General features: G+C 36.0%; 1 protein-coding gene across 1 annotated transcript in view; it reads right to left on the reverse strand.

Annotated features, from left to right (window-relative positions):
• Nucleotides 1-27,528, reverse strand: part of pitpnm3 (PITPNM family member 3) — a 110,576-nt gene that overhangs the window by 53,822 nt on the left and 29,226 nt on the right. Inside the window, exons 3-5 of the mRNA XM_051129550.1 lie at nucleotides 23,881-23,985; nucleotides 6,907-6,977; nucleotides 6,597-6,817 (exon numbers count right to left, since the gene is read on the reverse strand). Coding sequence (XP_050985507.1) covers nucleotides 6,597-6,817; nucleotides 6,907-6,977; nucleotides 23,881-23,985 — 397 coding nt within the window. The remainder of the gene's footprint in view (nucleotides 1-6,596; nucleotides 6,818-6,906; nucleotides 6,978-23,880; nucleotides 23,986-27,528) is intronic.

The raw sequence follows: 27,528 nt of genomic DNA on the forward strand, positions 1-27,528 counted from the left end.
TACTCTCTGTTATGAATATCAAGTGCAAATAAATGACAAGAATTTATCCATCCATCCACCAATAAAGTCATATTAATCCCTGTTGCCCTCATTAATGATAGTATGACTCTTATTAGCAGAAGTGACCCCTGTTCAAAGACAAACCTTCCAAGTCTACTCAGAACAAATGAAGACCCCTGCACTCCCTGCTAGCCTGCACCACAGGCAATGACTGTTGGGTCTCAAAATAACCCAGCTCCAGCTGAGGAGTGCAAGAGGAAGGAGTTTTGATCAATAACACACCTTAGACTGCCAAAAAACCTCTTGCAAAAACACAAGCAGGAGCTGAAATCTAACCAGACACTCACAAACACGTATGAAAGTCATCTGTTTGAAGATCTAATTTGCAGGAGCGTCTCATTATAAATCTCATTCGGTTTCTAAAGCATTAGCTCTCATTAATGAGATCTCACTTCCGACCATTAGGGCCAATAGGGCTCAGATAAAAGATATTTATCTGAAAGCTTCGTCTTTCTATCACTCAATCAACATAAGATTGGTAAATAGTAAATATTTCCTCTTCCTTTCCATGATGTCAGGCAGCTAACAAGTTTTATCTGCCACAAACAAATTCATTAATTTACAACAACAGCTCTAAATGTGTTTTAAAGGTGACGTGTGTAATTTTTGTTCAAGTTGAAATATTGTCTACTACGCCAGTTTCTACTATAAGCAAAAGTCCATAACTATAAATAAGCAATATTTATGAGGTGATACAGCTTTTATACAACAGTAAATATAGAGTTACTTGGATTTCACACACAAAATTGGCAGTTGCTTTGTCTGTTTTTGCTCTGCCAAAGAAAATAGCTCCAAACAAAGGCAACACAGCACAGTGGGGAACACAGAAAAATGCAGTTCTGGCAGTTCTGAATAAATAAGTGTTTTTCAACAAATTGGTTGAAAATGATTCAATAACTTACCTGTTCTTGAAATAATCAGAATCTTTGAGAAAAAAAAAAACAGCCGAGTGAATAATTCAACAAATCACTTGTTCCTGAATGAATCAATATAATGAAACAAATCAGTTGAGTGAATGATTTAATGACTCCCTCATTCCTGAATAAATCATTATCTTTGAACAAATTCGTTGAGTAAATCATTTAATGACTCACTGGTTCCTGAATAAGTCTGTGTTTTTCAAAAAAACTGTTTAAGGGAATGATTTAAAGACTTCCTGAAGTCCACTTTGTTTTTTTAACAAAGTGGTTAAGAGAATCATTTAATGACTCACTTTTGCCTGAATGAATTAGTATCTTTGAACAAATCAGTTAAGTAAATCATTCAATAAATCATTGGTTCCTGAATAACTGTTTTTGAAAAAAAAAGTTGAGGGAATGATTTAATGACTTGTTAATGAATTCGTTTGAACAAATTAATGTTTTTGAACAAACTGGTTAGAGGAATGATTTAATGACTCACTTTTGCCAGTATAAATCTGATTCAGTGACTTTCAGTTGAAAATGATTCAATAAATTACTTGTTCCTGAATGAATCAATATAATGGAACAAATCAGTTGAGTGAATGATTTAACGACTCCCTCATTCCTGAATAAATCATTATCTTTGAACAAATTAGTTGAGTAAATCATTCAGTGACTCACTGGTTCATAATAATACTGGTGAATAAATCTGTTTTTGAACAAACTGGTTAAGGGAATGATTCAATAACTCACTTTTGGCAGAATTAATTAGTATCTTTGAACAAATCAGTTGAGTAAATCATCCAATGACTCACTGCTTCCTGAATAAATCTGTTTTCGAAAAAAACTGTTTGAGGGAATGATTTAATGACTTGTTCTTCAACAAATCAATGTTTTGAACAAATGTGTTAAAGGAATGATTCACTGACTTACTTGTGCCTGAAAAAAAACATTTTTGAACAAATCAGTTAAGTAAATAATTCAGTGACTCACTAGTTCCTGAATAAATAGGTATTTCTGAAAAAAAAAAAAAAAATCAGTTTGAGGGAATTATTTAAATGACCTGTTCCTGAACAAATCAGTGTTTCTGAACAAATTTGCTAAGTGAATAATTCAATGACTCACTTCTGCCTGAATGAATCAGTATCAACAGTTAAGTTAATCATTAGGTTAATCGGTTAAGGTAATCATTCAATGACTCACTGGTTCCTGAACAAATCTGTTTTTGAAAACATTGACTGAAGGAATGATTTAATGACTCATTCCTGAACAAATCAGTGTTTTTGAACCAATTATGGGGATGATTCAATGACTTTGCCTGAATGATTTAGTGACTCACTGAATCAAATCTCTACCTCTAACGCACAGAATGACAGTTTGTGCATGATGAAATTGAAAATTTTTCTATATATACTTTTTGGAACGAGAAAAGTATAAATGGTTGATAGACTAGTTGGCCCCATGATAAATTGTTTAAATGGTCAAAGATTCAGGCCTAAGAGGAGTTACAGGTTGTCTATACATGCAACACTCGAGGAATACTGAGCAAACTTACACCATCAGTGCTCACAGGTGGTGCTGTCCTCAAGAGACAAATCAGTGTGTACCTTCTTCCTATCTAAGCTGTGACAGAGCCCCAAATTGTTTTACTCCAGGAATCATGTATTGAGTTGACTTGCACCCTGCGCTTCGCTGAGAGAAAATCAATGAGGAAGCTTTTTTGCCAGAGTTGCTAATTGGAAATGCTGTGTGGAGGCAGCAAACACAAAGCTCCATAACATTCTGCCCCTCCTTTTCTTTGTGTGCTTCCTCTCCACAAACACTAAAGCACATGTGAGTGTCTTGTGTGTGTGCACGTCGATGCTTCATACACGCACTGTAAAGCCACATCTGTAAGCACACCTCATTAGGAGAGGAAACTCATTATCAGCCGTGATAGCTTGACAGGACGGCCACAGGTCTCAAAGACAATTCCCAAAGCTCTTAATCTGAGGAAATGAGAATATACATCCATGGCAGCTTTACTGACAGAAGATGTGTGCGTTATAAAAGAGGATCTAAACACAGCAGTGAGCGGTTTACATCTGAAATGTTCATCAAGGGAGAGAGAACCCTGATAGCACACACACATCTCGGAGATGTCTATTTGACGTCTGCATTTACATCTGCAAGACGTATTTTTTAGGGTGTTTGCTCGTCTGCAATACGTCTAAAGGACGTTTCCAATCAGATGTAAAATAGACGTCTATTAGATGTCTTCAAGATGTTTATGATTTAGAATGTATGTAAAACTGACATCTTACAGATGTCTGTAAGATGTTTGTACACAGCAGATGCTTTCCAGATTAAGTGATCTTTAACAGACATCTTGCAGACATACGTGTGCTATCTGGGAGCAGTGAGCCTTACCTGGGTCCCTGATAGCACAGGTACGTCTCGGAGATGTCTATTTGACATCTGCAATTACATTTGCAAGACGTATTTTTTAGATTGTTTGCTCATCTGCAATACGTCTATAGGACGTTTCCTACCAGATGTCAGATCGACATCTATTAGATGTCTTTAAGATGTTTATGATTTAGAATGTATGTAAAACTGACATCTTACAGATGTCTGCCAGATGTTTGCACACAGCAGATGCTTTCCAGATTAAGTGATCTTTAACAGACATAAAAAACATGTTCAGATCACAATAAACCTCAACACCATAAAGAAAAAATAAGACATTTTCATTTTTAATTTGTTGTTTTGATTTTGGGTTTCATAGAGTCGCCCCATTGTTTAGCTCTCACTACTGCTGTCTAACAAGCTGCCAGATCTCAACAGGAGATCAATTCAGCCACACGTCTATTCCTGGAGAACCAGAGCCTACCGATATTGTTTTGGCTGATCCTGGTCTAACAAACGTTGTAAACTCACCGCCTATGCCTTCATTAATCCTGTGGGAAGCCAAAAGGAAGTCGTGTTGATGAAAAGAAAACCCTATTGTGTGATTCTAAGGGTGTGCGTGACTGAGTGTTTGTGTGTTTTCTGTATCCAGGGAGCACGATTATGACCTGCAACAATTACTCAGTCTCTCCCGGTAGGCTGTTGTTCTTCATTATATCACTTTTATTATATCCCTTTTCTCAGAACTGGACAAATGCAGACAGATAGACATAAAACTACTCATGGTCTCTGCATCTATCCCCTTGTCCTTTGCTCAGGTCAGTTTAATACTCACTGCAGCTCCAGCCAGTGAACCATAAAACCACAGCAAAAGAGCAAATGCAGTTTGTGTGTCACTCATGAAGAGGGTTTATCATGTCAATCTCTGTGGTACCCCAATGACTGACATTTTTATTAGCTCATGTGTGCCACGGGATGGAAGTGGGCAGAGATTGTGATCATGTGATCAAAGACTATATGGACCTATCTTCATTGCTTCACCCAGGTGATGACAAAAGCCAAAAAAAGGACACAAAAGCCCTAAAGCTATAGAAGAAATCCCTCAGAAGAGCCCCGAGCAACTGAGCGCTTGAAGCGATGGATCCGCTTTCACGGCTTAAAGGGACTTGGTTCATTATAAAGGCTGATTCTCACAGACAGCATTAGCGTTACATGCTTACTTGGGGCTGTCTTCTTACCACTTATTCGTTTCATCCCTTATAAACGAACAGCAGCATAGAGGCCTGACAAAATTCATTACGTCTCATCAGGAAAACAAATCACACTAAGCTTTCGCTTTGAATCCTATCTGCGCTCTTTTTTTTACCTGCATGAGATGAAGAGATGCTGTGCAAAAGGCAAATGAATTAATAGATTGCTCATAAATTCTAGTAAAAAATTTCTATTAGAAAGCCAATGGGGGTTTGTCCAGTGACACAGATTTGGAAATTACTCCAGCAACTTTATTGCTGTAAATCATTCTAAATGGTTGCTCTCCTTAGATTCTCACAACTTTAACTGTGTATTTACTGTATAAATTAGGGCTGCAACACCTAAAAATTGATAACAAAAATATTGCATTTTCCTCTGGACTTTTCCATGTGAAATTGATTGATAATAATACAGGGTAATTTTGCATTGGGCCAATGAGCTCTAATTTGAGGACTACAGTTGAGGTCAAAAGTTTACATACACTTTGCAGAATCTGCAAAATGTTAATTATTTTACCAAAATAAGAGGGATCATACAAAATGTGTGTTATTTTTTTATTTAGTACTGACCTGAATGTAATATTTCACAAAAAAGGTGTTTACATATAGTCCACAAGAGAAAATAATAGTTAAATGTATAAAAAAAAGACCCTGTTCAAAAGTTTACATACACTTGATTCTTAATACTGTTGTTGGCTAAATGATCCACAGCTGTGCTTTTTTTTTGTTGTTTGATAGTTGTTCATGAGTCCCATGTTTGTCCTGAACAGTTAAACCGCTGTTCTTCAGAAAAATCTTTTAGATCCCACAAATTCTTTGGTTTTTCAGCATTTTTGTGTATTTGAATCCTTTCCAATGATGACTGTATGATTTTGAGATCCATCTTTTCACACTGAGGACAACTGAGGGGCTCATATGCAACTATTACAGAAAGTTCAAACGCTCACCGATGCTCCAGAAGGGAAAACGCATTAAGGGTCAGGGGGTGAAAACTTTTGAACAAAATGAAGATTGTTCCTATTTTGCCTAGTTATCTTATTTTTTTCATTCAGTACTGCCCTTCAGAAGCTACAGAAGATACTAACATGTTTCCCAGAAGACAAAAGTTAAATTTAACCTGATCTTCAAATTCAAAAAGTTTTCACCCCCTGCTTCTTAATGCATAGTGTTTCCTTCTGAAGCATCAGTGAGCATTTGAACCTTCTGTAATAGCTGCATATGAGTCCCTCATTTGTTCTCAGTGTGAAAAGATGGACATCAAAATTATACAGTCCAAAAAAAACAAAGAATCTGTGAGACTTGAAGGATTTTTAACAGTTTAACTGTTTAGGACAAACAAGGGACTCATAAACAACTATCACTAAACAAAAAAAACACATTTAGGTCATTTAGGTAACAGAACAGTATTAAGAATCAAGTGTATGTAAACTTTTAAACAGGGTCATTTTTATAAATTCAATTATTATTTTATCTTGTGGACTATCTGTAAACATATTTTATGTGAAATATCTTATTCAGGTCAGTACTAAAAAAAAATAACCTGCATTTTGTATGATCCCTCTTAAGATTCTGCAGATTCTACAAGGTGTATGTAAACTTTTGACCTCAACTGTAAATCTGTGAAATGTTGTTCAAATGTTCTTGATTTAATCTTGAGTTGCTGAGCTAGTTCATAAAGCCAGTTCTTAATAACTGAAACTGAATCTGTTAGCATTTCCCATAAAAAGGAGTCATGCATTCCACCAGATTCACCTCAGGGTGTTCTCATGACATCAGAGCAAAACATCTAATTATGTGGCATCTCTTTCATAAGTGTACATGCATAATAGGGCAAAACACTCCATGCCAAGAAATTCAGCCAGTCCAAACCATGACAAAACAGTAGTGCTGGAAGAAAGCAGTAATGGTATCAGATGGTAGCTTATATACAATGCTATTAACTTTAAAGAACACCATGGCACATATCCAAAAAACGTGGTCAGTAATAGCTACTTACTTTGACACAAGGCAAAATGCCTCTGCGCATACAGCTGGGCACGGCACCAACTTGATGACGACATGCTGAGCTGCAGCTTGGAAATGTGCTTGAGATACTTTCTCCAGCACTGAGGACAAGGTGTTTACATCTGCATTCTTCGCGCCTGGCTCTCCGCCCGCTAAGTCCAGTATGTTTCCCCCATGAACCACCAACACCAGCACATGCGTTTGACATTTGTTCTGGTGGACAAGGGAGATGGAAAGGTCACAGCACAATATCACAGAAAAGCAAGCAGTTGCACACTGAATATTCAAAAAGACCATCTTACCTCAGCTTCCTCTAGGCCGTCAATGCTAGTCTGAGGGATGCATTTCGGCCTCCTTACACGGTACAGACTCTCTGACCCCATTAAGGAAAGAGCATGAGATGGATAGATGGGGATATATATAAAAAGAAAGAGAGAGAAGGTGATTATAGCCACTTTGCACAGATGCACAGCAAACAGAACCACAAATGATTATTGATCCTACAAGGCACACTCATCCCCCTTTCATTAATGATTTTACCTTCCATTTATTTTCTTTATAAGATGACACAGAAAGTGTAGTGTTATCATAGAAAACAAATACTGGTGCCGTCATATTTCAAAATAAGTCAATAGGAATCACAGGGCGCTTGGGATTTGTATCTGACAAACCCCTTCATTTTGATGTCGGATGGTGTCAAAAAATAGCCAAACCAAATAACAAATTACACACGAGAGGAAGTGAACAGAACCAACAAAAAGCCTTTTGGTGTCTCTGAATCTCCCAAAAAAATACTGCTGGCCTTCAGCCAAAGTCATTACACCTCACCTTCACCATTCCACGCTCTATTTTTTTTTCTATTTGTAGCTTCCCGCTCCATTCTGCCATCTCATTCTCACACTCTCATGATCTAGCGCTCCTGGCCTCCAGTCATTTTGTCAGCATGGATCTTGTGGCCATGCCTTCTCAATGCCTTTTATCAGTCTATCTGCTTTTAGGAGGGAAATGCTTGAAACACAATCCACAAGGTGAAAATTCAAGAAAAATCTAATCTCCCAGTAGCGGTTGTTCAAGGTAACATTACACATATTAACTACATCCCTTCTAGTTGACAATGGCAAACTTATGAGTAATAATGCCTGATTACACACTGCCACATTCATTAAGTAAACATCTTGTCAAATTCCAGGTGTGTTTTCAATGAAGCTACTCAGCAACAGTTATTGAGGTCCAATCCAATCATTCTGTAATGACAAAACCTCATTCGAAAGCAGAGCCAGTTAAGAGTTTGTACAAATAAACACTGCACTGATTTATAATCCATCCTTTCGCAGACGAGCGTGGGAATCTGCAGGTATTTGAAGCACCAGGATGATGTCATGACAACCCTGAGGCACTATGACATCAAACAGACTGAGCCAATGACAGACCAGACTGCTTCTTTTAATGGCATTCATTCACTTTTAAATCATTGGGTCTCCAAGGAGCAATTGTGTTCATTGAAAAGCTGTACAGACTGCAAAAAAACCTCCTAATAGTGAGAGTCTGTGCTCATCCCAGCTGCAGGCTTTCATTCACAGCCATGCCATGAGGAAAACAGCCGGGGCGCTGAGCTGTGCTCTCTCCTGTGCTTAACATTGTATACATACTGCCAATCAGCTGCAGCATTATCAGGCTCACTGCCACTCTCTTACTACTGGCTGTCTGACTGCCTCTCCAGATGCCTTTAAGACACAAACCAATTCATCTTACGTAATGAGCCATATATATGGATTAGATAGAAAAAAAGACAGAATAACAGACAACTGATAAATAGATAGATGATAGACAGATAGACAGACAGAACAAACCATAGAACCACAGAAAGATAGACAGATAGATAGATAGATAGATAGATAGATAGATAGATAGAACAAACCATCGAACCAGAGATAGATAGATAGATAGATAGATAGATAGATAGATAGATAGATAGATAGAACAAACCATCGGACCACAGATGATAGATAGATAGATAGATAGATAGATAGATAGATAGATAGATAGATAGATAGATAGATAGATAGATAGATAGATAGATAGATAGATAGATAGATAGATAGATAGATACACAGAACAAACCATTGGACCACAGATGATAGATAGATAGATAGATAGATAGATAGATAGATAGATAGATAGATAGATAGATAGATAGATAGATAGATAGATAGATAGATAGATAGAACAAACCATCGGACCACAGATGATAGATAGATAGATAGATAGATAGATAGATAGATAGATAGATAGATAGATAGATAGATAGATAAATAGATACATAGATAGATAGATAGATAGATAGATACACAGAACAAACCATTGGACCACAGATGATAGATAGATAGATAGATAGATAGATAGATAGATAGATAGATAGATAGATAGATAGATAGATAGATAGACAGAACAAACCATCGGACCACAGATGATAGATAGATAGATAGATAGATAGATAGATAGATAGATAGATAGATAGATAGATAGAACAAACCATCGAACCAGAGATAGATAGATAGATAGATAGATAGATAGATAGATAGATAGATAGATAGATAGATAGATAGATAGATAGATACACAGAACAAACCATCGGACCACAGATGATAGATAGATAGATAGATAGATAGATAGATAGATAGAACAAACCATCGAACCACAGATAGATAGATAGATAGATAGATAGATAGATAGATAGATAGATAGATAGATAGATAAAAATAAAAGAATGAGATTAATAGAATGACAAACAACTGATAGATAACAATACGATTAAAACGAAAGAAGAAAGACAGAGAGAAAGAGAAAAAGAAAGAAAGAAAACAACAATACAATAGAACCATAGAAAGAAAGAACGGAAAAACAATCGAAAGAAAGACAATCCGATAGAACCATAGAAAGAAGAAAGAAAGAAAGAAAAAGAACAATGTGATAGAACCATAGAAAGAAAGAATGAAAGAAAGAAAAAGAACAATGTGATAGAACCATAGAAAGAAGAAAGAAAGAAAAAGAACAATGTGATAGAACCATAGAAAGAAAGAATGAAAGAAAGAAGGAAAGACAATACGATAGAACCACAAAAAGAAAGAAAGAAAAAAAAGAAAGACAATACGATAGAACCATAGAGAGAAAGAAAGAAAGAAAGAAAGAAAGAAAGAAAGAGAACAATGGGAAAGAAAGACAGTCAGAAAGAAAGACAACACAATAGAACCATAAAAAGAAAGAAAGAAAGAAAGAAAGAAAGAGAACAATGGGAAAGAAAGAGAACAATGGCAAAGAAAGACAACACAATAGAACCACAAAAAGAAAGAAAGAAAGAAAGAAAGAACGACAATACAATAAAACCATAGAAAAAAACAATCAAAAGAAAGACAATACGATAGAACCATAGAAAGCAAAAGAAAGAAAGAAAGAAAGAAAGAAAGAAAGAAAATGTGATAGAACCATAAAAAGAAGAAAGAACAACAAAATGATAGAACCACAGAAAGAAAAATTAAAGAAAGACAATATGACAGAACCATAAAAAGAAAGAAAGAAAGACAGAACAGAAAAAATAGAACCATAGACAGAAAAAAAAGAAAAAGAATGACGACAGAACCATAGAAAGAAAGAAAAAGAAAAACAAATAGAACGGAAAATAAAACGACAAAACAGATAAACGAATAGATAAATGGATGGAGAGACAAACAGGATAAACAACCAGACCGACAATTAGCTACACAGAATGAACAACAGACTGATAGATATTAATGAAATTCCACAGTAGGCGCTTAAATCTCATCCAGAGCGGCATATCGGGAATGCTGGGCACTCCCACAGTTTAGTTTCAATTGGGCTCAAAAGGTGAGAAAGTGACGGCAAAGAGATGGACAGAAAAGGATAACAAGCAATAACGACACAACAATGAAATGACAAGGTGGGTGCCGGGCAAAATGAAAGACAAGGTTATTGATTCCCCTCCCATTCCTCAGAGCCTCTGCTCCAGAATGTCACTTCTCCATAACTGCAATGGGGACAGTTTGTTCTTATTCACTCTGCTCTGGAGTTGCCTGTCTCTCTTGCTTTAGCTCATGTCCATTTCCCACAGTAGCCCAATCACCCAGCACTAGCCCTGCAGATTTATAGCATCCTGTACAGGAATACAGATTCAAGAGACAGAGAGAAAGACAGAGCAATTAGAGAAAGACAGACAGCCAGGGAGGGCATGTGAAGAATGTGACAGAGAAAGAAAGGAGATGGACAGAAAGATTTGACCACTACAAGCAATATAACATCTAATAAAAAACTCTCTTCCTTTACAGGAATCATGAACTGAAACAGGTATTTTCACTCAAAAAGAATCCAAAACCTTCATAAAAATTTGTCATTCTGCCAAAAAACACTAAAATCTGCTAAATTTAGTGTAATTTAGCCTGAAGAATAAGCAAAAGCTTTTTTGATAATCTGATGGATAGCAACAGTTGCTAAGGTAGGATTGGTCAGTAATATATGACGTAGTGAAGACAGAGAGAGATAAACTGAAAGACATCAAGGAAAAAAAGAATGAACAAGAGAACAGAGCGTCAGACAGAGAGAAAGGAGAATAGATTGAGATTGAAAGAGATTGAGAGAGGAGGCTGTTCAGAATGCAGATATGCATTTAAAGTGGAGATAAACATTAACGTGTTGCCAAAAATACACCTGGGTTGACAGCGGCCGCAGGCTGCCTTTAACGCAGCAATTGGTTGAGCTCACGCAGAGACTGAACAGAGAAGTGAAGAGCATAATTCAACTGAAGAGAGCTAGAAATGACATCAATCATGAAATGTTGCTTTGATCACATAGAGAACCAAAAATGCATAAACTGACATAGACAGTAATTGGATTGACAAACAAGTTGAGCGAACAACAAGAGCATTAGAAATTCTAGAAAATGTTGAACTTATGCAGATGAGATGCAAAAAGGTCAGTGGTTCCCACTAGGAGGCCTCAGCTAATTTCAAAAAGGGCCACAGGATGACTTAAAAGTATTTAAATAGATTATTACAGTAATAAAATAATTCAGCTGTAACTTAAATGCCAAAATGATGGAGAAAAAACAAATCAAGATGTGAACTGATATCATATTTTTCTGCCTAAATAACTATTGCTTTTATTGAATACAGTTCTTGACATTTCGGGAAACACAATAGTTAAATGGAATATATCAATACTGCCAGTTTCTGTTAAATACAAAAGTCTGAAAAAAAAAGCTTTGCCATAATTACAGCAGAAATATTAGAAATACTGAAAATATTACCAGGTCATAATTTTATTTAAAATCTACAGTTACAATGTTATTTTATTTTTTATTTTATCTATCTATTTTTATTTTATTTTATTTTATTTTAATTTTGAACCCACAGTAAGTCTGTTCTTTATGTTGGGCCATTAGGGACTTTGAGTACAAAAAACAATTCTAAACACACCCCTAAGAACCTACCATAACAATGTATGAAATTTTCTTTGATTTGACCAAGCTTTGATTTGATTTGATTAAGTGGGGCCCTATGATTTCCGCAATGCAGAAAAATTTTATTTTATTTTATGAAATGATGAAATGAAATGAACCCACAGTACCTTTGTGCTATGAAAATTGTGTTGGGCAATCAGGGGCTTTGAGTCTTAAAAAAAAAAAAAAAACTGAACACACCCTTAAAAACCTACTGTAACAATGTTCTTTTTCTCTATATTATTTTTAATGTAATTTTTTACAGCAAAAAACACAATAACACCATGCTTTGCTTTTATTTTATTTTATATGATATTTTGTTTTATTAAGAACCAACAGTAACGCTATTCTTTAAAAAATTTTGTTGGGCAATCCGGGACTTTGAGTCAAAAACCAAAAAAAAACCAAAAAACAATTCTAGATGTATGGTAGAGCCATGCACAGTACTGTTTTCTTATGCTGTATGCACACCAAATGAGAAGCGAATATTCTCGCGGGTTACAGTGAGAAAGTGAAGGTGAAAAGAAGTTTTTCGTGTCACTTGCGCGTGTAAAATCATCACGCATTGCTTTTCTCCATGTGAAACTGGTCCCGCAATGTGTGTGTCCCGCTCCCACGATTTTTGTGCCAGCTCCCACATCATGCCAGTGCATCAGGGAGCAATATGCAGGGTATTAAAATTGGGGTATTTAAATAGTTTTTAAATGAGCATTTACTTTCGATTTCCACGGTGGGCAAGTTATGTAATCGATGTACACAGCGTAAACACCCTTTTATGTAACTCTATCATTCTTGTTATGCGCCAAGACATTTACTACATTTCTTTAAACGCCCATTCACACCCGCAGTTCAGGTAAAACCGCCCACTTCCACGAGATTTGCGAGATCCCAATGCAGCCCTCTGGTATGGTGTTTCAAGCGGTATTTGAATAGATTGCTTCAGCGTGGTGTGATTGACGTTTTACGAAACAGTTACATGCTGTCACTCACAATGCATTACTGAGAGACACATCACTAGGAGTTTGGTGTCACTGCCACATGGGAAAAGAGTGTGATTTCAGGAAGAGCTCAGCGGACATTTCTAACCATCTGCTTGCCAGGGAACACACCTGCCTCTACCAAATCCCAGGTGCAGAATGTTAAAAATAACAGATTCCAGCTTCTCGTCAAATTCGCCGTGGACAGCAATATGTTCAGTGGAAATATATTCAACAATCTGACCCCAACACTCACCCTCTCAAATAAGAGAATGTTAAGGCAAAACACAAACTCTCTATCTGCCTCACACACACACGCACGTACAAATATATCGCCTCAAACTCACAGCGAAAACCACATAAGCTGATTTCCACCCAAATTGTGAGTACATGATTGGAGTGACTGGCCCAGAGCATCTGTACGCTCTGCTGTGTGTACGTTGGCATGCTGTATGTAGACAAGTCTGGGCACCCTCACCGCACAACTGATGAGTCCAGGTCTAACACCTGTCCACCACCATCCCTGTCTCTCTGCCTTCACATTCTCACACTACAGAAACACATCAACATGTGAGGACACATCACAACAGGTGTGTAGTGTTAACACCGAACAAGCTCATTTATTCAGGCTAGATGCATCAAGAGCATTCATCTCCCATTGTAGGACAGAAATGTGTCAGCTTCTAGAGATTCTGCTGCAACATTTGTATTGAGGTACACTCATAGTGTGATTTAAAAATCTGCCAAAAATATACTCTGCTCTATTAAAGAAATAGCTCACCTAAAAATGACAATTCTGTCATTGATTACTCATCCTTCGTTCCAAACCAGTAAGACCTTTGTTTATCTTCAGAGCATATTTTTTGATAAAACCTGAGAGCTTTCTGACCCTGCATAGACAGCATCAGTGTAATGTTATGAAGCTACAGGAACACATAACTAACAATATGGAAGGCCAGGCCATCGTTCTTACCATTATACAGTTGAAGTCAAAAGCTTACATACACCTTGCATAATCTAAAAAAATGTTAACTATTTTACCAAAACAAGAGGTCTCATACAAAATGCATGTTATTTTTTTTGTTTAGTACTAACCTGAATAAGATATTTCACATAAAAGTCATTTACAGTCCACAAGAAAAAATAATAGTTGAATTTATAAGAATGACCCTGTTCAAAAGTTTACATACACTTGATTCTTAATATTGTGTTGTTAACTGAATGATCAACAGCTGTCCCTTGTTTGTCCTAAACAGTTAAACTGCCTGCTGTTCTTTAGAAAAATCCTTCAGGTTCCACAAATTCTCTGTTTTTTTCAGCATTTTCGTGTATTTGAACAATTTTCCAACAATGACTGTGTGATTTTGAGATCCATCTTTTTACACTGAGAGACTCATATGCAACTATTACAGAAGGCTCAAATGCTCACTGATGGTTCATAAGGAAACACAATGCATTAAGAGCTGGGGGGTGAAAACTTTTGAACAGAATGAAGATGTCTTTGTTTACTGCTCTTCAGAAGCTACAGATGATACTTACATGTTTCCTGGAAGACAAAATATGTCAAATTGACCCTGATCTTCAAATTCAAAAAGTTTTCACACCCCAGCTCTTATTGCATGTTTTTTCCTTCTTAAGCATCAGTGAGCGTTTGAACCTTGTGTAATAGTTACATTTGAGTCCCTCCGCTGTCCTCAGTGTGAAAAGATGCTTCCCAAAATCATACAGTCATTGTTGGAAAGGGTTCAAATACACAAAAACACTGAAAAACCAAAGAATTTGTGGGACCTGAAGGATTTTTCTGAAGAACAGCTGTTCAGGACAAACAAGGGACTCATGAACATGAACTATCACTAAACAAAAAAACAGCTGTGGATCATTCAGGTTACAACACAGTATTAGGAAGTGCATGTAAACTTTTGAACGGGGTAATTTTTATAAATTCAACTATTATTTTCTCTTGTGGACTATATGTAAGTGTCTTTTGTGTGAAATATCTTATTCAGGTCTGTCCTAAATAAACAACAAACATGCATTTTGTATGATCCCTCCTATTTTGCTAAAATAATTAACATTTTGCAGATTCTGCAAGGTGTATGTAAACTTTTGACTTCAACTTGAATGTTGCAGTTAGCCAACTGGTGAGTAATTCTACTTTATGTTCTTGCCAAAGCCAATTTTCACCTGGTTTTAGCGCTTGGCCAGTATTAATGTTGGACCACAAACACATTGTTCTGAGAACAGCAGAATCTGTCACAGTCTGGTATCAGTGTCCTTCAGCGCTGGCAGATACATACAAGTCAATATAGCAATCGTGAGCTCAGAGCTCCTCCTGTGCGAATACGCTCCATCAACACTATATTATGGTCTTTCTCCTTTTTTCTCTCAATCTTTCTCTCTGAGGAGTCCACTTATTGTTCTTAGCTTTGTGTGTCTTCAGTTTTCCCTGCTTGGGGCATTCTGTGGTTAAATGGAGAAAGAAAAGGACCAAAAAGTAATTAAATGGGAATTAGCGCGTGAGAGAGATTGTGCTTACAAGAGGCATATGTTAAAAAACGACTTGGCAGGAGCTCACGTCGGGGAGAATACAGATGAGGTGTGTTTGAGTGTCTGGCTTTGGTGAGGCACGGAGGGGCCGTGTCTGTGAAGATCTCGAAGCGATGCAAGCCTGTCAGCCGTGGTCCCTCAGATAAGCTGAGCAGATAACGTGTGTGATTCCATCAGCCAACAGAGGCGAGGATTCTAATTTTCTGCATTAATTAGTCGTCTATTCTAATTTATTCAGCCAGAGCTTGAGGTCTAATCAGAAACCGGACTGCGTGGAGTTTGTTTTTGTGACAGCGCCGCTGACTAGGTGATTAACATTTGAAAAAGGCAGAAATGTGTATTTTTGACAGGCAAACACTCCTGATGCTGAGACTCTGGCCAAATCAAAAGTCAACAAAGTTCAGATCAATATTAAGCTCAAGAGCAAGATTTTATCGCTGTGTTTTATTGGCTGCCTAGTGGGTACATGACTGCTGTATATTGTTGCTGCTTATGCTGGTGAGCTGCACAATTGCCACAGCTTAAGCAGAACTGGTCATAAATGATATATAAGAGAAATTGAATTAAATTAAATTAAATTAAATTAAATTGAAAAAATTATCAGTATTTTATTTATTTTATTGTCATTATAATGATTAATATAATATAATATAATATAATAATAAGGTTATTTTTAACAAACAATCACTTCACTTTGTCACATAAATTAACATCACACAAAACTGCTCATAACAAAATGAACTTCTCCTCTATCTTTCTCATTCCAGGGCTATTATCATTAACTAAAACTTAAACTAAAAGAACCAAAAAATTGTCATTATTTAAAATAAAATAAATATTAACTTAAAATAGTTTTTTGATACATTAACATTCACTTTATTTTTTTAAGTACTAAAATAACAGAAACTAAAAACTTCATTACATTTAGACATTTTAAATAAATAAATACATAAATACACAGATGAGAAATAATGCACATTAAAACTATTAAAAACTGAAATATTACAAAATATTACTTATAATAAAAAAAGCATTGTTTTGTCATTATTTGAAATAAAATACATATTAACTTATTTATAAGTTATATAAAAAAATTATATACTTTTTTTATATTTTATTAAACATTCATTATTTTCATTAAGTGCTAAAGTAACACTAATTAACTAATTTTGAAAAAAAAAAATACATTTAGACATAAATAAATAAATAAATAAATAAATGAATGAATGAGAAATACTTAAAACTTAAAATATTTTTTTTTATATTTTATTTAACATTTATTTTCATTTAAATACTAAAATAATTACTAAAAACTAAATTAAATTTAGTCATATTTATTTAATACTTAAATAAATAAAGTGCCGGGCAATGATTAATCGAGATTAATCACATCCAAAACAAATGTTTTTGTGTACATAATATGTGTGTGTGTACTGTGTATATTTATTATCTATATACAGTATAAATACACACACACCAATGTATATATTTAAGAAAAATATGTTTAAACTGTCAGCTGTGGTCCCTCAGATAAGCTGAGCAGATAACGTGTGAGATTCCATCAGCCGACAGAGGCTAGGACTCTAATTTTCTACTGTGGTCCATCATATTTACACTGATTGAATTCAATCAGTGGACAGAAAAGGGAGGTACAGAGGGAAGCTGGGAAAGAAAGAAAGCCAGAGAGAGAAGGTCACCCAAGCTCTGCCAACATGCACCCTTACTCCTCGACTCCAGTTATTCTGCTCCAACTTTCACCTGTGCTCACATAAACAATCACTTCCCTCACGACGCCCTCATCCAGCTAACAGACATGTAATCAAGATGATTAAGCAATGCCAATGATTGAAAAGCAATTACCTGAAACAGTAAATGAGCAAAAACAAAAACTCAGTCCACAGCTCTGGCACAGGGACGTGGTGGTTCCCAAGACGTGAGTTTATAGATTTATAGAGAACGTCATAAAAGTCTCCAAATCCCTAAACTGTCTGGTATGGCTCCAGCTGTCAGTCACGCATACGATTCCTTAAATAATCAGGTCGTCAATTACGTCGTCTATCAAGTAGTCCTTAGGGAAGCCATCCCAGATCCTTTAGATCAGAGATTGATGAGACTTCTACCTGCGTGGAACTGCAATTAACTGTAGAGTCTGCTTTAAACGTCCTAATGAGTCTCCATTAAATTGATTTATAGAATCATTATCATCTTGCTATGAAAAGTAAAAAAGGTAGCATGGATATTACATAAGTCAAATTTTAAAAAGCACCTACTGCTTTCACGTCAAGGGGAGCAGATGGAATAAAAGCAATCCCTCAACCTCTGTGCGTTTAGAAGCCAGTCAAGTACAGCAGGACACAAAGAGCTTGTTTGCCTGATGAAAAGCCAGACGGTATTCAGAAACAAAGAATAAAAGCTACAGGTACTTCTCAGAGGGGGAAAAAAAATAATAATAAGAAAAAAATAATAAAATCGGCACGTCTCTGGCTTATCTAACTAGCTGTATTGCTGATTTTACAAGATTTGACATCAATGGACTACATACAAAGACCATCAAAATAGCTCTAGCTCATCTTTAATGCAGAAAAAAGGAAATTTGAAAGAAATGTCCATCATTTTAACCAAAGATATTGAACGCTCTACTCGGCCAAACAAACCAGATGCGACACAACTGATTTCAATTAAATTTGACATTAGGACATTGCTAAGCATGTTAAAAATGCATGCGAAACGTGCATGCAGCGTGTCTATGATGTTTAAGGGTTAACCAAATGGCCAATGTTCTGACAGCTAATTGTAATATTTGAAGGATGGATGTTACAGGATGTCAATATTGGGCAGGGCACCACAGTTGTCAGTCTGGTGTTTTCCTACTGCACACAGATCAATCAAGAAACCCTCTATTTTACTCCACGACAGGATCAGACAGCATCCAGACGGCTCTGCTGAAGTCAAGCTGGCTGGAATCTGGATGAGAGGACCCCCTGCTATCTGCATGTGAAAGTAGCTCCAGTGCTGTTTTCTAATTAACATCAGTCTTTAGCACACCAGGTAGAAAGGCCCCTATTTGACAGGCTAATTAATCTGGAAGCCTCGAGTGCCCACAGACTCCAGTGTAACTCCAACACTTAATCCTGTCAATAAAATGTCTCAACTGTAATGGACTATGGGGAAATAAGAGGAGGATTCAATATAATTAATGCTAAGTTTAGAAACAGAAAATTTCCACTTGAAGAAGAATGGATTGAGAAGATATTAGGGCTAAGCTATATAGTTATAGGTATAGTGTCAATATCTTTGATTCTTTTGATGACTTTGTTTAAATGTTTCTATTGTCAAATAATCCAAAACCTTTTTTTATCTTTTTGAATTCAAAGATCAAGGTAAATAAATTGTACTTATTTGTCTTCCGAAAAACAGGCAAGTATCTTCCGTTGATTCTGAAGGGCAGTACTAAATTTTAAAAAATTATATTTAGGCAAAATAAGAATGTGCACATCTTCATCCTGTTCAAAAGTTTTCACCCCCTGGCTCTTAATGCATCGTGTTTCCTTCTGGAGCATCAGTGAATGTTTAAACCTTTTTTTAATAGTTGTGTTTGAGTCCCTCAATTGTCCTCAGTGTGAAAAGATGGATCTCAAAATCATACAGTCGCTGATGGAAAGAGTTCAAATATGCAAAAGATGCTGGAAAACTAAAGAATCTTTTTCAGAAAGAATCAGATCAGATTTTTCTGAAGAACAGTGTTCAGTTTAACTGTTCAGAACAAACAATGGACTCATGAACAACCATCACAAAGCAAAAAAACAGTTGTAGATCATCCAGGTAACCACACACAGTATTAAGAACCTAGGGTTCCAAAACTTTTGAATGGGGTTATTTTAATAATTCCAGCTATTATTTTTTCATCGTCTTGTGGACGATGTGTAAACATCGTTTATGTAAAATATCTTACTCAGGACAGTACCAAATAAAAAATAACATGCATTTTGTATGACCTCTCTTATTTTGTTAAAATGATTCAATTATTTAGTCCTCGAATTGGTAGAGAGAGGAGTGCAATATTCTAGTAATAAAAGAACTCCAACCGCTTCACTGTTTGTATCACAGCGAGTGTCATGGTGGATGCTTAAATCCACTATAATTTTATAAACAATACTCTTTTTGTCTTACAGAATGTAGATTTAAGAGTTGTTTAGATGATAATGTACTTGTTTAGACATCATATATGCAGTTCGTTAATAAAGATAACATCCAACTGAAAATGTGCATCGATGTTTTTCAGGGATATGAGCTCCAGGGCATCAGCGGCCATTCAGCGCCGAGAACAACCTCAACTTAGCCAGTTTTTCTCTAATTTGTCGCTGACTCTGATGTCTCTATTTCTAAAGTGACATTTTTAAAATTAGTAACGGAGGCTTGGGCTCAGCTGTTAAACTGTTAACTTGAGATTTGTATCCGTGGCAGAAGGAAGTAGTTTGGACAAAAGAGGTTTTTAAAGACACTCTGTTGTTGTTTTTTTATGTATTTACACACTTGTGCCGTCGAACTGTTGTATTAATGCAATATCACACTCGTATCCGTGCAACTCGTAGCTGTATATCGGCACACTGTGATTACCTACGACATAATCACAACCGTGCCAATAAAAAGCCATATTGCACAGCTATGAGTCTGACATTGCTCATATATGCACAACCAGTCAAAAGTTTTTGAACAGCAAGATTTTTAATGTTTTTAAAGAAGTCTCTTCTGCTCACCAAGCCTGCATTTATTTGATCCAAAGTACAGCAAAAGTACAGCAAAATTGCTGAATTTTTATCATCATTACTCCAGTCACATGATCCTTCAGAAATCACTCTAATATTCTGATTTGCTGCTCAAAAACATTATTATTATGTTTAAAACAGCTAAGTAGATTTTTTTCAGGTTTCTTTGATGAGAGAAAGTTTAGAAGAACAGCATTTATCAGAAGTAGAAATCTTTTGTAACATTATAAATATTTTTTTCATCACCATTGATGAAATTATACTGACTTCAAGCTTTTGAATGGTATAGTGTATAATGTTACAAAATTTTTTTTTGGATCTTTCTATTCATCATAAATCCTGAAAAAAAAAAAAAAAGTACTCTGTACTCTGTGGCGGTTTTGAATATTGATAATAATAATAATAAATGTTTCTTGAACAGCAAATCAGCATATTAGAATGATTTCTAAAGGATCATGTGACACTGAGGACTGGAGTAATGATGCTGAAAAATTAGCTTTGATCACAGAAATAAATTACATTTTAAAATACATTAAAATAGAAATTTTAAATAGTAAAAATATTTTAAAATTTGACTGTTTTTGCTGTACGTTGTATCAAATAAATGCAGGCTTGGGTGAGCAGAACAGAATTCTTTAGAAAACAATAAAAATCTTACTGTTTAAAAACTTTTGACTGGTAGTGTATATTTATGTTTTTACTAAAAGATTTTAAGGAAGACAAATGCCACACAGAGACTAAATCGTGTGAGATGCAAAACAAGGAAGATAGTCTATTATTATGAACAAAACTGTCAAAAATATAGTAAATATTCAACATTTCTCCCAGCTCTAGTTTAATAGTAAGGTCAACACTATCCTCAAGTAATTCAAATTCAGATTATACAGGAATAAAAAACAAATTTATTCAAAGTAAATTATTCTCTTTTCCCACAGACATGAACCTGCATGTAGAATTAATATTCAATTTATCTGTATAATGAGTGCATTTCTTTTGGACTGTGTCATAGTATTAATCACAGCACTGGTCCTGAGAGAAGCATTTACGCATGACAAGCAATTTCACTAAAGGGGCCGCCTAAAGCTAACATCGCTTTCATCTTGCAGGAAGAAGCATTGTGGCACAAGACACTTGAAAACTAAGCTGATAGGGGCTTGGTTGGGTCATCGCCTGCCTCTCACTTAGCTCATTTATCGCTCTGTCGCATCAGCTTAAGTCTCCATCCCCCTGAGTGCCGTCCAATAGACCAATCATATTTCACACTGGAAGAAATCCAAAATGTGAGAAAAGGCCACCTGAATAATTGAGGCGAAGGGTGAATTATTTTGAGCAATACTACCATGCACAGTCTGGTGTAAAGCGCCATTTTCCAAAAGTATGTCAAACCCACGACAACAAACAGCTCAGAGAACGCAAGAATATATGGGAATGTCATGTTTTTATGGAAATTTATATTCGGTTGTGTGTTAGGGGCTTTTTACAGTGGGTTTACATCACTGGTATCACTCAATATGGAAAAGTAAATCGATACGTAATTGCTGTGTAATTGCATATGCCACAGGCAATAAATCACAGGAGAGAAATATTTTGTACGTAAATTCGATTTGGATGTGTCAACTACGACACAAGCAAACCCTGCAGAAATGTACACTATCCTCCTTCCACGTTACACTGAACAAGTGCTAGCAGACCTTTCAGAAACTAAATATAACACAAGAAGAGCACTGAGCAAAATACATCTCTAAGAGCTAAAAGCCTCTTTAAGTTTCACATATGTATGGACCTTTACACAAAGAAGATGAGATATTAATAAATAGGGCTACATTATGTGAAACTAAGCCTGAAAGCAACTTCAAAAAGCTCCAAGCAGTGAGAAAGTGAAAAATCACGATGTTTACTTCACTAATGACTCACGCTAGCTAACTCTTACCGTTATAAGAATTGACTAGATAAGAACAAAGAGTAAGAAAAATCAATGGAGACAGCTGAGACATGATGCTGCCTAATGAAGCCTGACGTCTGTTTCCTCTGTTTTCATGGCGAAATGAAAAATTACACATTTGTTTGGCAAGCAGCTGGTTGAACGATTTCTATGACATGGGTGGTTAATGTAAAACATAATGAGATGTGTTATAAAATGCTGTTTTAGATTACAGCCTCCTTTGTTCTCAAGGATATGAGAAAGAGATGTGCATTTGGGTCATTTTGACGGCTCAAGTACCAAGGGTGAGGCTGATGGGCAGCCGGTCTAAGTTTGTATTTATCAAACTGATGTCTTCAGCCACTGCTTTATATCTCTCACCATGAACAATGTCAATATAACCCACAAGAGAAAATAATAGTTGAATTTATAAAAAATGACCCTGTTCAAAAGTTTACATACACCTAATTCTTAATACTTTGTTGTTACCTGAATGATCCACATTTGTGGCTTTTTTGTTGAGTGATAGTTGTTCATGAGTTTGTCCTGAACAGTTAAACTACCAGCTGTTCTTCATAAAAATCCTTCAGGTCTCACAAAGCGACCAGTAGCCAGCAAAAACCAGCCTAACCAGCCTAACCAGCCTAGCCAGGCTGGGAAACTAGCTACTTCCAGCTTAAACCAGCTAAGAACAGCCAACCAGCCCAGGCTGGTTTTAGCGTTTTTTTTTGTTTGTTTGTTTTCAGCAGGGCTGAGGGACTCATATGCAACTATTACAGAAGGTTGTCACTCACTGATGCATCAGAAGGAAACACGATGCATTAGGAGCCAGGGGGTGAAAACTTTTGGAATGTAAAGATCAGGATAAATTTCACTCATTTTGTCTTCTGGGAAACATATAACTGTCTTCTGTAGCCTCTGAAGGGCAGTACTAAATAAAAAAATATGATATTTAGGCAAAATAAGAAAAATGTACACATCTTCATTCTGTTCAAAAGTTTTCACCCCTGGATCTTAATGCATCATTTTTCCTTCTGGAGCATCAGTGAGTGTTTGAACCTTCTGTAATAGTTGCATACGAGTCCCTCAGTTGTCCTCAGTGTGAAAAGATGGATCTAAAAACCATACAGTCAACAAGGATTGATTAATTAGTTTTAACCTTCAATATTATAGTAATGTAGTAGCAACTGAAACTCATGTATATTTACAGAATTAACTGTTTTTTTTCCTTGAGAAATTTGTCATATACTGTACCTAAAATATCCAAAATAATCAATATTGATTCAAATCGAAGACCAAAAAAATGAAAAACTCAAAATGTCTTCTTTTCTGTTCCACAGAACGACATGGGAGAGAATAAATGACGACAGAGCTATCCCATTAGACCCATGCCATCAGTCACATATATACTCAGCTCTCCACGTAAATGTTTTTACGACTGCACAACATTTGTAGTATCTTCATGCCCCACATACATACGCCATGAATTTTAATATCTCTATGGGGAAGTACGATTGATGACAGGAAATGTAACATTTCTATTTATGAGCTCTTACCCTGCGTCTGGTCGATGTGGCCCAGGGTTTCTATCTGTTCAACGAGATCATTAGAGTTCCACTGACTCATCCCCAAAAGCATGGCCGTCTTCCCCTCCAGCACCTCTGAAAGACATCACACACAAAAAACACATTTAGTATATGATGAAGATGAGACAATCAATCATTTAGCTCATCGGTAGGATAATGCTATGCACATTTCAGCTCCGAAAAAAAATTCACAGGGAATGCAGCAGTACATCAAAGACTATTAAGATTCATCGAATTATCTTTAAATACAGCTCGAGCCATAAAGTGATGTCCGACTAATGAGCACAGAGTGAGCGATCAGGCACTCCGCCGGTCCTTGTGAGACAGCCCCTGAGTGCTTGATGGAGGACTCGGCTGTGCGGTTCACAGCGTGTGACAGCGAACCGCAAGCCTAATGCCGTGTCGGATCTCACTGGGCCGATATTTGGGTGTGGAAGAGAGGTTTTGACAGGGCTCCGTCAGGCCTGCTCGTCTGCATCACCCACTCGAGCCGATCGGCCGCCATTTGTCGCATTCTATTCGCTAGACTGTCAGTTGAATTGTTTTTTTGAGTTGGCTCAAACAAGGGTAGACAAACATACACATGCACGCTCACAGAAACAATGCGAGGGAAGTTGAGAGACGAAGCGTTTTAAATCATAATCCAAACACTAGTGGTTATTGAGTCGTGTCGAATGGAACGGCGCTTAGAGAGAGCTGGAAGAACATAGATCTTCTGAAGTGTGAAATGTGCTTAGCACAAAGAAGAGCAACGACAGCAGCCCAGCTCCTGAAGGAGAGACAACCACCTATTTCAGTAAATAAAACAAACAAACTGCTAACGCACAAGGGTCTGCCAGCAAAGCTCAGCAAAGCAAAGCTGAGAAAGGATGACAGCAAAAAGTGAGAGTTGAAAGGAGAAAAAGAACAATGTAGAAATGTGGGAACATGCTCTCAGAAAGAACTGAGTGGACAAGCTTTGCAAAAGATTTCTGCAAAGCTGCACCATTATGAAGAATGTTTATGTCCCTATGGAAGTTAGGGATGTGCAAAACGTTTTTATGAAAAGACCTAACAAAATGGATTTTTAGGGCTGTCAAAGTAACATTAAAATACATTTAATTATATTTATTTATTCTTTTTTTTTCCAGATTTTTATATCTAACATCAATACAGGGCAGAAAAGTATGGAAGCCCGTCTCCGCCACGGAATAAAAAAATAAAAAGAAGGTTATTGTGACTTATTTCACAATTCTGACTTTTTTACTCAGAATTGTGAGATAAACTCACAATTGTGATTTATAAAGTTGCAATTCTGAGAAATGAAGTCAGAATTGTGTGATATAAACTGGCAATTGTGAGTTATTAAATCAGAATTGTGAGATATAAACTTGAAATTCTGTGAACATATCAGTCTCTTTTTTCTCCTCAGTACTGGACTTTATAACTCGCAACTGCAAGTTTGTATCTCATAATTCTGAGCAAAAAAGTCAGAATTGCGAGATGCAAAGTCTTCTCGCAATTGTGAGTTTATATCCCGCAATTCTGACTTTATAACTCGCAATTGTGCGTTTATATCTCACAGTTCTGAGAAACAAAGTCAGATTTCCGAGTTTATATGGCAATTCTGAGGGGAAAAAAAGTGAGACTTGCGAGATGTAAACTCGAAATTCCGAGAAAAAAAAAGTCAGAATTGTGAGATAAAAAGTTGCAATTACATTTTTTATTTTTTATTCAGTGGCGGAAACAGGCTTCCATAGAAAAGGATAAAGATAAATGGTTAGGATAATAAAAAGTTTCTATTTATAATAAAATATAATAATTCTATTACATTTACAACACAATTACAAGAAACACAATAAATAATATTATACATCAAAAATAAAAGTAGCTCATATTAAATGCTTTAGCTTCAGTATAGTGAGAATACAAAAGTCAAAACATACGGTATTGACCATATGACCAAAATCTTATATCACGATGAGTAATTTTATTTCATGGTAGTGATATATATCACAATATGGTTATTTTTGTTTAAAAGGCACAATATGTGCTTTTAATTATGTGATTTTTTTATTAAAATATCCAAAAACCACTAGGATTGTGGTGTTATATATTTTGCTGACTTGTGTACTTACATTACCCCACATGTTTCTGGATTTAAACTAGTGTAATGGACCTTCGCCTGCCTACAACGTCATACACCCTTGATTTTCTGGTTTTGTTTTGTAGAAAATAGGGCTGAAACAATTCCTCGAGGAACTCGAATACAAAAAAAAAAAAAAAATTAATCATGGCATCCAGGCTTCATTTAGTCCATTTACTGTAACTATACAGTAAAACTATTCATACATATATATATATATATATGAGAAGAGCTCAGATGCAAAACCGGCTAAATCCATCTGACACCTTTCTTTAAAATTTTTTTATCAGGCTCAGATGTATAGGTTTCTATGTAAGTACCAGCACTTCTGATTGGGCTGAGGCTGGTATTTTAGGGAGTTTGAAGAAAAACTCACACTACATGACCTTAATAAGTCTTTAATACATTAGCCCATCCATGGACATGATTTCTTGCCGAGTCCTGATGTATTGCATCCGCTGTGGGGATGAAAACAACAACTCCCATGATTCCCTACTTGAAACATCATCTTAAAACACAATGCAATTCATGGTGCAAAACAGTGAAAAATGACAACCAAATCAAGATGATCAACAATTTAAAAATATCACAGAACAACATGCAGCATTTTAATAGACTAACTGACAGAGATACTCAGCAAATAAATCCTCTTTTATTATACAAAACTATCATAGACTTCAAAAGACAGAGCCGAATTGCATAACAACTGGAACGCCGCTCACAGCAGGAGATCTGAAGTCCGACCATAATTGTCCTGAAATGCATTGTTGAAGGCGGAGTGTTTGTTAAACAAGCTGCGTTTGACGCCTGTAGCAGCAGTACTTTAAAGAGTATGAATTTATGGAATGAAGAAACAACTTCTCAGAGAATTTATTCTGCTGACAGTCTAACAGTAAGCGCAAACATTGCCAGCAAGCTAAATCACCCTCTGAAAAGTTGTGTCTCTTGGTTCAACACTTTCAAAGCACATTTATAAAATATTAAACAAAAAAGTTTAAAATATATACACACATCCTGACCTATTCCTAATGAAGATGTATAAAATGAATAACTCAAAATACTTTCAAGAGCAGGTCATATGGGTTTTCGAAAAATATTTTTTTTGCAGTTTGTAACGTAGCTATCCTTCAGTGTAAACAGTCTGCAAAGTTGTTAATCAAAAAGTGCATTATACATAAAAATATCATCTCTCAAAATAAACAGTCGACTCAGAATCGCCTTAACTTCGGAAAAAAAAAACATAGAACAGGAAAAGTAATTGAATAATAGATGATCCAAATAGAGTCCATAGTTATTTTATCTATTAAGCAAACCATTTCATCCCCCATTTAAAAATAAAATAAAATAAAATAAAATAATATTAATCACATGCCAGTGCCACTACACAGGATTATGGTGAACAACTACCGAGCCTACAGGTATGTAGAGTTCTTTGCTAAATTGGTAAGTTAGCTTAAAGAATAAAGCCAAATCTTATTTATTGTGAAATTGAT

The sequence above is a fragment of the Labeo rohita genome, chromosome 15 (genome assembly GCF_022985175.1).
Source record: "Labeo rohita strain BAU-BD-2019 chromosome 15, IGBB_LRoh.1.0, whole genome shotgun sequence".
Taxonomy (NCBI): Eukaryota; Metazoa; Chordata; class Actinopteri; order Cypriniformes; family Cyprinidae; genus Labeo; species Labeo rohita.